Consider the following 13,919-nt stretch of genomic DNA (forward strand, 5'->3'; position numbering starts at 1 on the left):
TTGAATTGTGATCTTTGTTTTATTGGGTTAGAAAGGCACATAACTTTCTTATGAATGAACTTTCTGTTGCACAGGGCAAAAAAAACTAATGTCACAAGCAAATCAAAAGGAACAAATAAACAGTATAATCAACATTTGCTCATTGCTCAAGAGGCTGCAGAATAAAGACATGAGAACATTACTCAATTGTACGAACCATGTTGAGATCTAGTCGCAATAGGACTGTTTTCTCACTAAAAATGCTACGTGGAATATATCCTCTAAACTAAGGTTTATAACATTCTTGCCTCTACGTGGCAAAGAAGCAACAATTAAATCAACAATCGGGAGCTCATCTGCTAACGTGTATTGTACACGAAACATGTCGAACAGGGTCCAATGAATTTTCTTCCTCATAAATTTCTATCAACTAATACAGTTGGCAACTCTTCAACAAGGCTGAGCATCGAAAGCGAGCTGTGTCTGATCTTAACTGCCATTCTTTTTTTCTTGTATGAATCAACAATCACACGCCGATATTTTAACAAAATTTTCTGAGCTGGCGAAGTCAAAGACAATCAAGTAGTTCAACATCATGTCTAGGAGTTGTGCCCTTCCTCATCTTTGGTGCTAGGGCCATCATCGAAACCAGTCCCTGGGGCTAGTTCATTAAGGTCTAGAAACCTTATACTTTGGACACCATTCTCCTCCTGCCTATTGTCATTTGTCTTTTCTACTGCTAGTTGCTGTTCATTGTGTCCATGATTGATACGATCCACGGCCATTTCTCTATCTGCCATTTCTTTAGTGCCTCCTCCCTCGGAATCTTGACTTGCTGTTGAAAGTTCTTGATCACCCGATGCAGCAGAATTTTCAGCTGTTGCATTTGACTTGCCTGGCCTGGCTGAATCTGTATCTGTATCAGATTGCTCATATTGTCGGTAATTTATACGTGATCGCATCGCTCTCTTGCTTCGTCTTAGGCCTGTCTGCAGTTCATCAACTAATCTCAACTTCTTTTCTCGCCTAGTTCGAGTTAGAAACTTCTTATTATGCTGTTTCTCTTCATTATCTTCACTAGCACTGAGAGAATATTCCTCTTCTTCCTCATCTTCTGCATTTTCCTCCTCCCATCGGTACTCCTCATCCTCCTCTGAACCACTGGACATCTTTCTCTTTTTTATTTTTCTCAAATATTCATCATCGTACACTGCTTCTCCTACTATGTCATCATCACTGCCATAATCTGCATCAATATCTGAAACAGTATCCACAAAATCTTTCTCTGAATATCGTTGAGGTCTTTTTCTTCGCCTATTACTAAGTTATAGAAGTGCAAAGTTAGTTGGCACAATAAAACAATTTGAAAGAACCACCAAAGTAATGTTACCTTTTCACCAAATAAAAAAAAGTGATGGTACCTGCGGTCCAGAGTCTCATCCTGCCTGTCAATGTCAGTTTCTTCATTGTCAATTGATCGTGGCGACTGTGCATCGTCATTGTCAGCTGGATCTATTTGTGAAGGTCCATTCCAATCACCATTTGCATATAACTCAGGCCTCCCAGCAACAGCTTTTCTGACAATGTTTTCTGGTGAGCTTTGTCTTTTCCTGCTTAGAAAAAACATGAAAAACTGGTACTGTTATGGAAAATTGCATGCATTTGTTCATTTATGAACAATAATGTGGGACATATATGTAAAGAAGAGATGGTATACACACTTGGTTATTTTGATAGCTTCACTGATTGAGCGGTCATAATCATCTGAAAATAGTTCAACAAAAAAGTATTATCAATTTAATTTCAATTTCGAAACAGAAAAAACAAAAGAAAACGGTTATAGATCAAAATAATCACAAATAAGTGTCCCTTAAAGTAACAAGGATTTATGATAAAATGGTTTTCAGGAAAGAAAACTTAGGTGGTGTTTGGTTAAATGATGGGAATGACTATGGGTATGAGTTTGATAGTAAGATGGAATGGGAATGGGAATGGAAATGAGACCCACCTAGTTATATGAGTTTTGTTGATTCCCATAAATCTAGAAATCATTCCCAAATTATCATTCCCAAACCCATAATCCAAATACTATCTTTACTATCATTCCATTCCCTCATTCCCAAACTCATCAACCAAACACCCCCTTAGTCTATTTTACACCAGATCACACACATGCAAGAATTATTCCCAGAATGTAACAAAAGCTTGAAATCACATGATAGGATGTTGTTCCAATTCAGATTGAAGCAAACAAAAAAACAAGTTTTAGAATTTTTATCAACCTTTTCTATTTAGTAATTGAAAAGTACACTTCCTACACGACAAAATATCTTGACATCGCTAATGGCTAGACATAGGCAAGAATGTCTAACTCATCTTCACACAATCTATATGAGAGGTTGACTAGAAAAATACCAGTACATAAGCCTTTTGTTTAGACTATTTCACTTATAATCAGTCAATAATGATCGCCACAATATGATCTCCCATAACGTTTACTTTCAAGTTTCAACAAAGGTTTCTAATAGCATTCCCTGCAAATAAGCAAACTTGAAGGTGGGAGATGATAAACCAGTATAGTACTGGTTATTATGAACTAGTCAACTCATAAACAAGGAAAGAAATGAATGTGATGGAAAAGATATTTCTGCATATACATAGACAGAAACAATCCCCTATTTGCATGGAACGGGCAGATTTCTAACCCAAGCCCTTATCAACAACTTTCAAAGTTTTTACTAACTTGGCGGTTGACCATTTTGGGAGGAGAAATAATTTAGGCCAATAATATTGGGATAAAATGATAATAGTGCAATAACAAAGCAGCATAGCTAGGCCATTTTCTTGAAGAATAAATATTACACGTCAAAACATTATGATACAAATTATACTATGAAAGTTTGAATGGTCTTACCAAATGTATATGTGACAGGTTTTCTATCTCGAAGGGAGCGACCTGATGAAATCCCATCTGCAGTCAAAAAGCTATCAAGGAGGAGCGCTTCTCTGTGTTGCTTTTTCCACAACCTATCTTTTTTCTGCGGAGAATGGTCAAAAATCTCATAATATTAGGAATTATACAAGAGTAGAGAACACTACATTCATGAAAATTTACAATCCAATAAATCCACTAAGGGTGAGTTGTTTGTAAATAGCGTGTTCCAGCAGTTAATCAAGTTGCAAATTTTCATTGCTTAAAAAATGTAAGCAGAAAATTTATTTAAAAGTAGGCCATAAAAGCTGCAAATATAACTAGAACTTGAAACCACGGTTTGCATTTGCAGTCTGTATATCAAAAATAAATGGAATACAAAAATAAAAAATATTAAATATTATACAGAAGAAAACAATATACTTATTGACTATTTTTTATTTTAAGAATTTGTTAGAAATAATAATAATAGCAAGATATTGATTTAATATTATAACAAAATTATGAAATTAAAAAAATGCTATTTCAGTTAGTTTTATGAATATGATGTAAGATATCTTTAAATTATTTCCTACTCCATTTCAAAAAAAAAAAAACAACAATTACACTATCACAATATTGTAACTAATTAAAATGTATTAATTACCAAATATCTTTTCTTTTACAAAAAAATCAAGTACCTAGAATTATAGTGATTTACTTGCATTTGTAAGGACTACTAGAAACTGGAATTGCATTTGCAAGCAACCAACGAGTGTTATGGAGCATGGGCAAGCCCATGTAACAAAAAAGAATCTGGAGCCCATCAAATATAAGAGATACACGCGTGATAAATTTAGACAGAAGGGTGCATATTAAGAGAATTGATTCAGCTATAGTAATTGATTTTTATTTAATTCGAGTATCTTTTATTTTCAGGATTGAGTCTAGTATCTTTATTTTTAGTAAGAATAAAACTTTTCTTATTCAGTGTTTATAGTAATAAAGATTACGATTGAGTTTATAAAAAGAAATCAAACCCCCTAGATCGAGAGGTTCTCTAATCTCAACGAGCCTCAAATTATCCCTACCACCATCGGCCGTGAAAGTCGTAAAACCAAGACAAAGATTGATTCCACCGATCCGTCGATAAATCGTCCCATTACGCGTTCCATATCCAAAGGCCATAACAAATAGGTAGCAGAGCTCGTCATAATGGTACGGTTTATCGGCTAATTGGTGGAATCAATCTTTGTCTCCTTGGTTTTATGACCTTAACAGCCTATGGTGATAGGAATAATTTGAGACTTGTTGAGATTAGAGAACCTCTCGATCTAGAGGGTTTGATTTCTTTTTGTAAGCTTAGTCGTAATCTTTATTGCATTATTCTAGCCATTTAAATACAACTACTACGTTCCTTCCCAACAAAGGAAGAAAACGAACACTGAATAAAGATACTAGACTCAATCCTATGAAAATAAAAGATACTCAATTTAAATAAAAATCAATTACTATAGCTGAATCAACTATCTTGATATGTACCCTTCTTTCTAAATCTGTCATGCATGTATCTCTTGTATTTGATGGGCTCCAGATTTTTTTTTTGTTGCATGGGATTTCCCATGGTCCATAACAAAGAGCAAGTTAAATATATCTTTTGCAGTAATATTTGCCAATATTTGTTAATCACAGGCATTACAGAATACAAACAGTAGGTAACCAGAAAACCTATAATAGCAATTGGTAAGTAAAAAGAATAAATACTTTATGAATTTTCTCAATCTCTGGCAGACAGTCAATTTTTAGTTTCTTCCCGAGAGAGGTCTCTGTTCTGTTTTTACTTGAAAACAGTTTCTCCTGCAACAAAATTTTTAAATTAATGAGAAAAATAAAAATTAATCTAAAACTAGAAAAAGAGGAAGGAAATAATGACCACGAGATTACACAGATCAGTCAAAGTAAGACAATTAAGTATTATATGCACCCAGGGAAGCAGAACCAACCTAATTTGGGATTATTGTCACAAGGAATCAAGTTGAAAGGTTTGGTGGCTTCCCGGAGAAAGGAAAACTAGTGTTACACGACCTACTACAGAAGATTAGTAGCATGCATCACAAGATCTAAATATAGATTCACAACGTATGATGGGATGACCTAGCAACCCAAATTAACACTTCTCTTGTAGGATTCCTACTGATAAATGACAGCAGAGCAAAGTAAAATATAACATAGTACAAAGGAGCAATATCATATGATCTTATAAAAGTGCAAATACATAATATTGAAAACTTAGGAGTTAGGACATTGAACTTGTATCATTGAACGAAATCAAGGGAAGCAGTGCACTTCTAGTATTTAGTAAGTTGTAACAAGACTATCAATTGCAAAATCAAGGGACGATGAATTTAGAATTTATATAGTTCCATCGACTTTAATTGGTTATACCTTTTATTTTTAGCTGCATTGGTATAAGCATAACGCAGCCTAACCTCCAGAAAACAGATGACATTCTAAAAAGTGGCAATAAACATGGAGAAACTCACAGAAACTTCTTGAAATTCACTTAAGTTAGTTGCAACAGTTTCCCACTGCAAACATATAGAGGGAGTAGATGATGATCCTTTTGCCCTGGTGTTTTTCGTCTCAATTCGTCTAATTTCACGGTATAATCTGTGACCAACACTAGGATCATCCTCATACCTGAAAAAAATAAAGAAATGAAAAAATTATCGCAATGTCGAGCGTGAAATAATATGTTGTTCTAAGAAGGATTCAGAAATAAATTGCCTAGATATTCAAACTCTAAAATGATCACCATACCAATAGGAAATCCCATGTGAATCACCGCCAATCCTTTCTTTGCGAAACACTGAAAGTTGGATACCATGTTTCAAAGAATTATCAATAAAATTCCGAATGTCTTCTTGCTGCAAAGTGGAAAAATAATGTTAAATAGAATGTGGACCCTAAAAATAGTCATTTGGAGTGGTCAGCAGAAAACTAAGGCTCTTAGTTAAGTTATACAGTTATAAATGTTTGGTTGGCAAAACAATCACTCAAAAGTATACAGCAGAACCTAAACGGCAAAAATGTTGTGAACATTTTATTTACTTACTAATATAGGTCTTCGCTTATTCTACTCACTCAAACGAGGCTAAGTTGTTGTACCAGAATATCAAGTCTACTAATAATAGCCAAGATGTTTGGTTGGAAAAACAATCACTCAAAAGCATACAGCAAAATCAAAATGACAAAAAGTTATATGTTTTAATTACTTAATAATATATGTCTGCTTATTCTACTCACTCAAACAAGGCAAAGTTGTTATTACCAGAATATCAAATACGAATAATAGTCAATGTTGAAGGTGGTGTCATGAAGGATTGATGGCAAATGATGATGGAGGCAAAAATCGAATTTTGAAGGTCATTATGCCTTCAATGATGCCTTATGAAATCTTTGGATTGATTTTCGAATCAGCGCAAGTTATATGTCCACAATATTCCTATGCAAGTTATCAGTGCAAGCTATCTAAATACTGCATAAACAAGCAATTATTTCAATACTATGGCTTCCCTTTAGATTTACTGTAAAGTACAAATTACATATACAAAAAGGAAATAGGGAGAGAATGAATTTCAGCGTGGTCTTGTTACTTGGGTTGAAAATAGGAGAATGAAGATGATTTAGAAGTTTACCCATGGTATTGATTAATGTCTAGAATACCTACAGTAACTTATTGGAAAACCCCCACTATAAGTCGAAACAATGAAGTTGTATTATTTTCCAAAGGCATCCAAAAAATGACACTAAAGGAACAGCTTTTATAGAACATAAGTTATCTGAATTGGAACTATGGCACTTATTGATAGAAGGCACCAATTGTATTATACCATTTCAAGGTTCACTTCAGAATAAGAAATCCACACCAAACAAAAATTCGAAAAGTTGGTTTATAGATAGCTATCAAACATTAATTTAGTAATTGAATCTAATCATTCTGTCAAAAGGTACCTCCACACGTATGTCACAAAGTGCTTTCAGAATCAGCACTCTTGTGCTGGGCTCAAGAGTTTTATATTTCTCAATCTCTGACCTGGGGAATATAGATTTCAAGTAGTTACTAGCTGGAAAAACTTCGAGAAACACTATATTTTTGTATGGTGTATAAGCTCACCCATGAGATGCAACAATTGGGACCTCACCATCAGCAACCTGCACCAGAAAACCTTGACTAAATTATTCCATTATATTATCTTCACTGCAATATTCTAAGCAGATGATTTAAAATATTACAGTACCCAGTACCACCAATCTCTTAACTTTCGACAGAGCACGGTCACCCAAGTTGCACGCCCTAGAGCCATGCGAGTTACTGGAGGAATTGCCTGTTAGCACACAATCAGGGAGATATGAACACCAGATGAAACCTTTAATAAAGCTATTTTCTAAAAATTCAATTTCTCAGAAGCTAGTCACTTTAAGATGGAACTGACTCCAGATACCACAATAGAATGAAATAGTTTCACTGAGTTAGGTGGAACCCAAAATTAAACTAGGAAAAGAGTGATTATAGGCAATCATCTAAAACTAGCTTCACTGGGAGTATATAAAAGACAAAACCAACATTAAATCTAAGGCAATAAACCTCTACCCAAACAATTAGTAGGCATGGAAAATAAAACAATACATTTCCAGTTTCCAGCATTAATCTTAATAATCACGTCTAACTGAAGCACTATAGGATGGACACCACATATATAGCTTTTCCCCCAATCCAAGTAGACAATTCCTTCTCTTCTTTTCCCACCTCTTCTCCCCTCCCTTCCTCATTCCCCTTTAGCTTTCGTCCTCCAATGTAGACACAACCTAAGAGAGAGAGATGAGGGAAAAGATCCCTCTTTTAGTCATTTGGTTCTTGACCAAAATGAACAGAAAGCTAACCTTTGCTTCAGTTCTCAGCTACTTCCCTCACCTCCTTGGTCACTGAGAACACTGTAATTGAGATCGGCTCATTATTTCAACTGGATGACCTCCTTCTACAGGAGTAGATTTATTTCTTCAACAAAACAAGTTAGAAAAATACTATTTCTCTTCCCTTTCATTTATCTTTTCATCTCTTCTCTTATATTCCAATTTGTATCTCTTCAATGAAACATTGCCTTGAGTAATTACCGAAGCTCAATAAAAAAATTCCAATTATTCTGCTATGAAATGGAACAAAAAATAAGATTAATGATATATTTCTGTATATTATCATCATTAGCTGAACTAATCCTATGGTGGTAGCCCATTACTCATCTTTGTCCCTGCCCCTTCCCCCACCCCTGCCGTAGCTTTATCCAACATTACATAATCTCTGTCTGACTAGAAATCAACCAATTTAATTTTCATGCCTCCTCAGATCCACATCCATCCTTACTGACTTTGTATTGAGCTTGGATATCATACAAAGATGAATTACAACAATGATTTTCTCTTACAAAAAATTAACTTAGAGTGAAGATATTGTTTATGACATATCACATTATTTAGATAATCATCTCAAGCACAAACCTAGAAAATAAATTTACTACATTAAGAATACATGACATTTACCATATAAACAAAGAGAATAGTAATAAGTGTCTTTTGCAACATATACTAATAATAAAAAGAATATGTTTGTTGATAAAAACAAGAACAAAGTCTTTTTAATCAAACATATGCCACTTTGATTATATAAGTAGCATATTCTTTGTGGATCAGCTGAGACAAAGTACAAGTAATACTGACTTCACTCAATCAACTTATCAACATGACTCAACTCATCCCAATTAGATTTGATTGAGACACTAAACAACAAGGTTGGTTTGAGATTATTATCCATACATGAAGGAAACAACTAAAATAATTCCCAACAATAACAGCAATAAAAATGGTAATTTGTTGAAAAAAAATTTTCTGTGCATGCGTACTCAATTAACTTGAACCATCGACCAAAACAACACTAGTAAATTGATTAGTCATTTGCAAACCCAACTGTTATAGTTTGATAAAAGATTGCGCTGGTATCTTTTCCCTATTTTTTTGATTTGGCATACGGTTAGAGTACTTAAGCAATCTTGAATTGAATAACTATCTTTTATTTTCCATCTTTATCTTTATATCTTATACTATATGGTAATAAAAAAGCTATAATTGTGACCACAATGCAAATAAAAAAAGGCAAGTGTAGTGAGCGAACTTTAATGCAGTGAGGTTAACGAACGATGCAAGTTGTGAATCTCAAGCCAACAAATAAAAAAAAGGGCAGCGGTGCATGAATCTCCCGCCAATGCGGGGTCCCGGGAAGGGTCTATTCACAATCTTACCCAGCTTTGCAAGAGACTATTTCCGATACTTGAACCCATGACCTCTAGGTCACACGATATCAACTTTACCGTTGTGCCAAGACTCCCCTTCAATCTCGAGCCAACAGATTTTAAAAGAAAATTGTAGGCAGTCAATGAGACATGGGATTAGCAAAATCATAGTGAGTGGGACCAATATTTGATAATGATTTACAATTTGGAATTGAGATTCGATTCTCATTGAAAACAAGAATCACCTCTATTATACATTTATTGTGCTAAAATGACAAAAAGAAAATGATAAAAAAACAAGACTGATCCAGCAAAATGCTAAGTGGTTACATCCTCTAACAAGTATAATATTAATAACATCGTGGCCCCTAGGATCCATAGGTTTAAACAACTCTAAGTGGTTACATCGTCCACTTCAAGAACATAAAGGTCACCGACATGTATTATATTATCTATCATCACAATCTAAATGAAATTAAAACGTGACATCAAGATATTTTTTTTCTTCTTATGCATCCCACATCAATTGACAAACTGTAGCAAATCTTGTGACACCAATATCTGTGCTTGGAACTCTACTCTATCCATTATGAGGAACTTTCTATAATATTTTATACATAATCTTTTCAGGCCAAATTAAAAATATCCAATAACAAGACTTTCTAAGGCCAAATCAATAACAAATTCTCTTTGAATTCCATTTGTGATGTTCATCTTTCACTGAAATAAATTTATTTTACTGCTTTAGGACTATACTTGCTGTCTTTAGAGACTACTTCCTTAGGAATAGTGACCTGTGTGAGATAATAATTGGCTAGATGCATGACCCGTCAGTAAATGACTCCATGTAGTTGAACTGTTAGAAACTTCATAATAGCAAGTTTAATCACTTTTGCAATGTGTCAATGTCAGCGCAATACAGTTTAGCCCAGAAATCCGATAGCTGCTGAATGATGAGCATTGCTAACATTGAAGCACCTCCATGAATCACTCTTCTAATAAGTATCAGTAAACATTTGTTTCAGCAGTATAGTAAGATAGCGAAAGTATTGACCGTTGATTTTGACTTTCGTATCTGTAAGACTGTAACACAAAATCCAGAGCTAATGATGATAACCAAGGTAAGAGTAGCCTATGTCAATGGTCCAACATAAAGTGTACATCATAAAGTTGGAGCAAAACTTTGTTCTACAGTGTAAAAACCAAAAGAATCAAGAGATGATATTATATATAATGCCAATTTAAAAAATATCCAAAAGATTGCACTTCCATCAATGTGGAATAGCAACACCAGATCGCTGACACTCAGTCAAATTGGAGGTCTACAACTAGCATTTCATTGATTAAAAGTTTAAGCCGCCAATTAGGTAAAAAAAAGGAACAAAATAGTTACTAACTAATTAAGTGAGCAAGTGCTCTAAATCACATAAAATGAGCTGCATCTCATGAAAGAACAAGATAAAAGTGACATCATAAACCAATGAGAGATTCAGGTCTCCTAAAACAACGTACTATCTACCATTACCAGACCAAGATTACAATGAATCAATGTTTTATCTGCAATTACAGGCAAACAATTTTCACAAAAACAAGATATTCAAAGTAGTGCTATAAAAAATAACGACTGAAGATGCAAAATCTACCATCAGTCACGTCAATTAAACATTGAACTTTTAAAAATTTTGTTAGAAGATCAACGGGAGATGCAATTGAAGGAAACATATACAAGGTTTAAAAAGCAGACACATAATCAAGGTCTAGTTGAGAAAAAAAAAATGATTGCAAAAATGGAGACAAAATACAGACTGCAACTACTTTCTTTTGTCAAGACTTCACAGTTCTTCCAAAGATATGATGCAATGCAGTTCAGAGCAGGAACATCCAATAACGAAGTTACAGTTTTTATCAGAAAGAGCGAACCTTTAGCAGAGGTATGTGCACGTCATCCAGCGTGTTGTTGGGTGTCAAAAGCGCCGTCTCAAGCTCTTCTGCAGAGAACTCCGCAACAATGTTCAGCAGAGGTCTAAAAACCTAGGAAACATACACAGGACAAAAAAATGTCAGCTCTCAGAAACCTATCAAGAAAAGGCAAGATTGTCAAGAAGAAAAACCAAAACGGAAGGAAGATGGTACTCACATGGAGGAAGTTGAGGATGGAGGCGAGCTCCCACATGGACCGGAGTTCCCGGAGGGGAAGTTGAGGAGGAGAAGGCGGCTCGACGAGCGGCGTGATCACCCTCCCGGCTCGCTGCTGCTCTTCCTTCTCCCGGCGCGTGAGGCGGCGCTCAGGCTGCGGTGGGCGAGTAGCGGCGGCGGGGATGCGGGAGGTACAGGCGCGGGGTAAGCGGGTCTTTCGGGGAGAGGATTCAGTGAGGGCAGGAGGGGGACGAGGGTTGTCCGGCGGGGACGAGGATCCGCCAGCAGCGGGGGACGGCGCGGCAGGCGGATCGTCGGGCATGGCAGGGACCGAGAGGGTAGAAAAGGCGAGATCGGGCTGCGGCAAGGCGGGTACAAGGGCAGCGCGGGGGCCAAGGGAGGGGGCGGAGGAAGTGGGAAGGAGGCGACGGCATGGGGAAGAAGCGGAGGCCATGAGCCAGGGGAAAGAATTGGGGGAAGGAGGTTAGGAAAGGGTGGGTATTTCGGTATTTTCACCTCCGCCTGTTTACAATTTACGGCCAAGTCGCAATAATAACACGCTTAATATATTATAATAATAATTATGAAAATTAACAAAGGATATTTTGTTTCATTAAAATTTATATATATTTTTTAAAAATTATATATATATATATATATATATATATATATATATATATATATATATATAATTTATATTTTTTTAAAAAAAATTATATATATAAGAGAGAGTGTGTGTGTGTGTGAGAGAGTCATACAATATATCAGTCATTTTTTTTTCTACTATGCAACTTTTCGTCAGAATAAATCCTCTCAGAATTTAAAAGATAATCCATTTTTTTCTCTTTTTTCTCTCAAAATTCAAACATTTCGAACCCTCCAAACCCTCCTCCTTCGAACTCCCTCCCATCACCCTTCACTATATCAAGCGTTGACATAGAGTTGCACAGCATATCAGTAATTTTGTTTCTACTACAGTAGCATCTCATCAGAATTAATATATCCCGTCATAATTTAAAAGATAGTCCATTTTTTCCCCTCTTTTCCTCTCAAAAATCTAAACATTTCGAATCCTCCAAATCCTCCTCCTTTGAGCTCTCTCGTGTCACCCTTTACTGTCTTCGCCAATCAACTCCCTCGGTGTCGCCTCGCCTCACCTTTCTATGGTTGTTCATCTACATGTACGTGCTCATATTTTATTATCTATCTTTTAATTCTCTCCTCCTATCTTATCTTAGGATTTAGCATATTATAACAACTATGGAATCGTAGCTATTATAACGTTTTTGTTCCGGGAAGTGTAGCTGCTAGAACGTTCTGGTGTAGTCACTTATAGCAGCTATGGAATTATAACTGCTACAATGTGGTTACAACGAAATAAGAATGTTGTAGCAGTTACGATTTTTGCAATTGCTACAATGCAGCTAAACTGGAATAAGAACGTTATAGAAGCTATAGTTCCGTAGTTACTATAATGTTGCATCTATTGTAATCACGTTATACTGCTACATTATTCTTGTTCTAGTCAGCACATTGTAGTAACTACCAAATCCTAACTACTATAATGTTTTAATAAAAACTAGTTGAATTATCATTTTATTATTCAAAACTAACATCGTAATGTATCACTAAGATATTAACTATTTGTTTATAGACAGATGACATCTAGTACTTCAACCTTCCATGGAAACTCTACTTTTCATGCATATCGTAAGAAAATACAATAGAAAAGTAATGTCTTCCAATTTCAGTCATTCATAAAAGCATTAGAACCAAATGACTAACAGCTGGAGTTACTAAGTAGAAACTCATTTGCCTGAGCACTAGACATACCACATATTGCAAACATCAGAGACATTGTACAAAATATATTTGACAATTGAGACTATCATACTAAATGTCTCATCTTTCAAAATTAGAAGATTAGATTCATAAAAAAAGATGTTGCACTGATTCTAAGACTTTCAGATCATGGCGATGAAATTCATTTGCATTTGGATGTCGGCTCTACCCCACTCTACCTTCAACATTTCATGGATTGGGAGTGTTCAAAGAATAAAGTAGAGAAGAAGTTGATCAACATCAACAAACAACCATCTTCTGAATTTGATATTTTATTTTGTCAACTTATTATTTTATATTTTTTATATGTGTGTTATTTACTATTATTAGCAATGATTGTGTAGATGACTTAGCTTTGAAAATATAGATAGATATAATTGGTGTAAGGATGTATATGACTACATGACTCCACAGATAAAGGACATAGGTGTGATGCTCTCTCAAAGGCCCAAGCTAGAGGGGTTTGAGAGAAATCAAACTCTTATACTGAAAGGATTTGGACACCTACTTGTTGTAAGTTGTTAAATTTTATTATAACTTTATTGATTTAAAATTTATAATCATACTTTTTGTATTACAGGTTTAGATGTGTGAACATGTTAGAATCATAGAGTCACACAAGGACTTTGCCCTTCTAAGAATATGCTAATGGAATTAGACAATCTCACATATATCTACGATAAAAATCATGTTTGGCCAGTTGCCTT

At 35.2% G+C, this 13,919-nt stretch overlaps 1 protein-coding gene across 1 annotated transcript; it reads right to left on the reverse strand.

Annotated features, from left to right (window-relative positions):
- Positions 1-116: 116 nt before the first annotated feature.
- LOC121986449 (DDT domain-containing protein DDR4-like) lies at positions 117-11,866 on the reverse strand. Its single transcript, XM_042540418.1, has 12 exons — positions 11,372-11,866; positions 11,155-11,265; positions 7,192-7,278; positions 7,068-7,105; positions 6,905-6,986; positions 5,711-5,817; positions 5,434-5,590; positions 4,655-4,747; positions 2,894-3,017; positions 1,701-1,743; positions 1,401-1,589; positions 117-1,299 (listed from the first exon to the last, which is right to left on the reverse strand). The coding sequence occupies exons 1-12, from the start codon at positions 11,822-11,824 to the stop codon at positions 579-581; spliced, it is 2,205 nt and encodes a 734-aa protein (XP_042396352.1). The 5' UTR covers positions 11,825-11,866; the 3' UTR covers positions 117-578.
- Between the last annotated feature and the right edge of the window lie 2,053 nt (positions 11,867-13,919).

The sequence above is a fragment of the Zingiber officinale genome, chromosome 5B, assembly GCF_018446385.1.
Source record: "Zingiber officinale cultivar Zhangliang chromosome 5B, Zo_v1.1, whole genome shotgun sequence".
NCBI classification, from domain to species: domain Eukaryota; kingdom Viridiplantae; phylum Streptophyta; class Magnoliopsida; order Zingiberales; family Zingiberaceae; genus Zingiber; species Zingiber officinale.

Coding starts and splice junctions, on each gene's coding strand:
- LOC121986449 (XM_042540418.1), bottom strand. CDS start 11,824: ATGGCCTCCGCTTCTTCCCCATGCCGTCGCCTCCTTCCCACTTCCTCC. Junction 7,279..11,154: donor TGCACATACCTCTGCTAAAG/GTTCGCTCTTTC, acceptor GTGTGCTAACAG/GCAATTCCTCCAGTAACTCG. Junction 3,018..4,654: donor AGATTGAGAAAATTCATAAA/GTATTTATTCTT, acceptor CATTCTCCGCAG/AAAAAAGATAGGTTGTGGAA.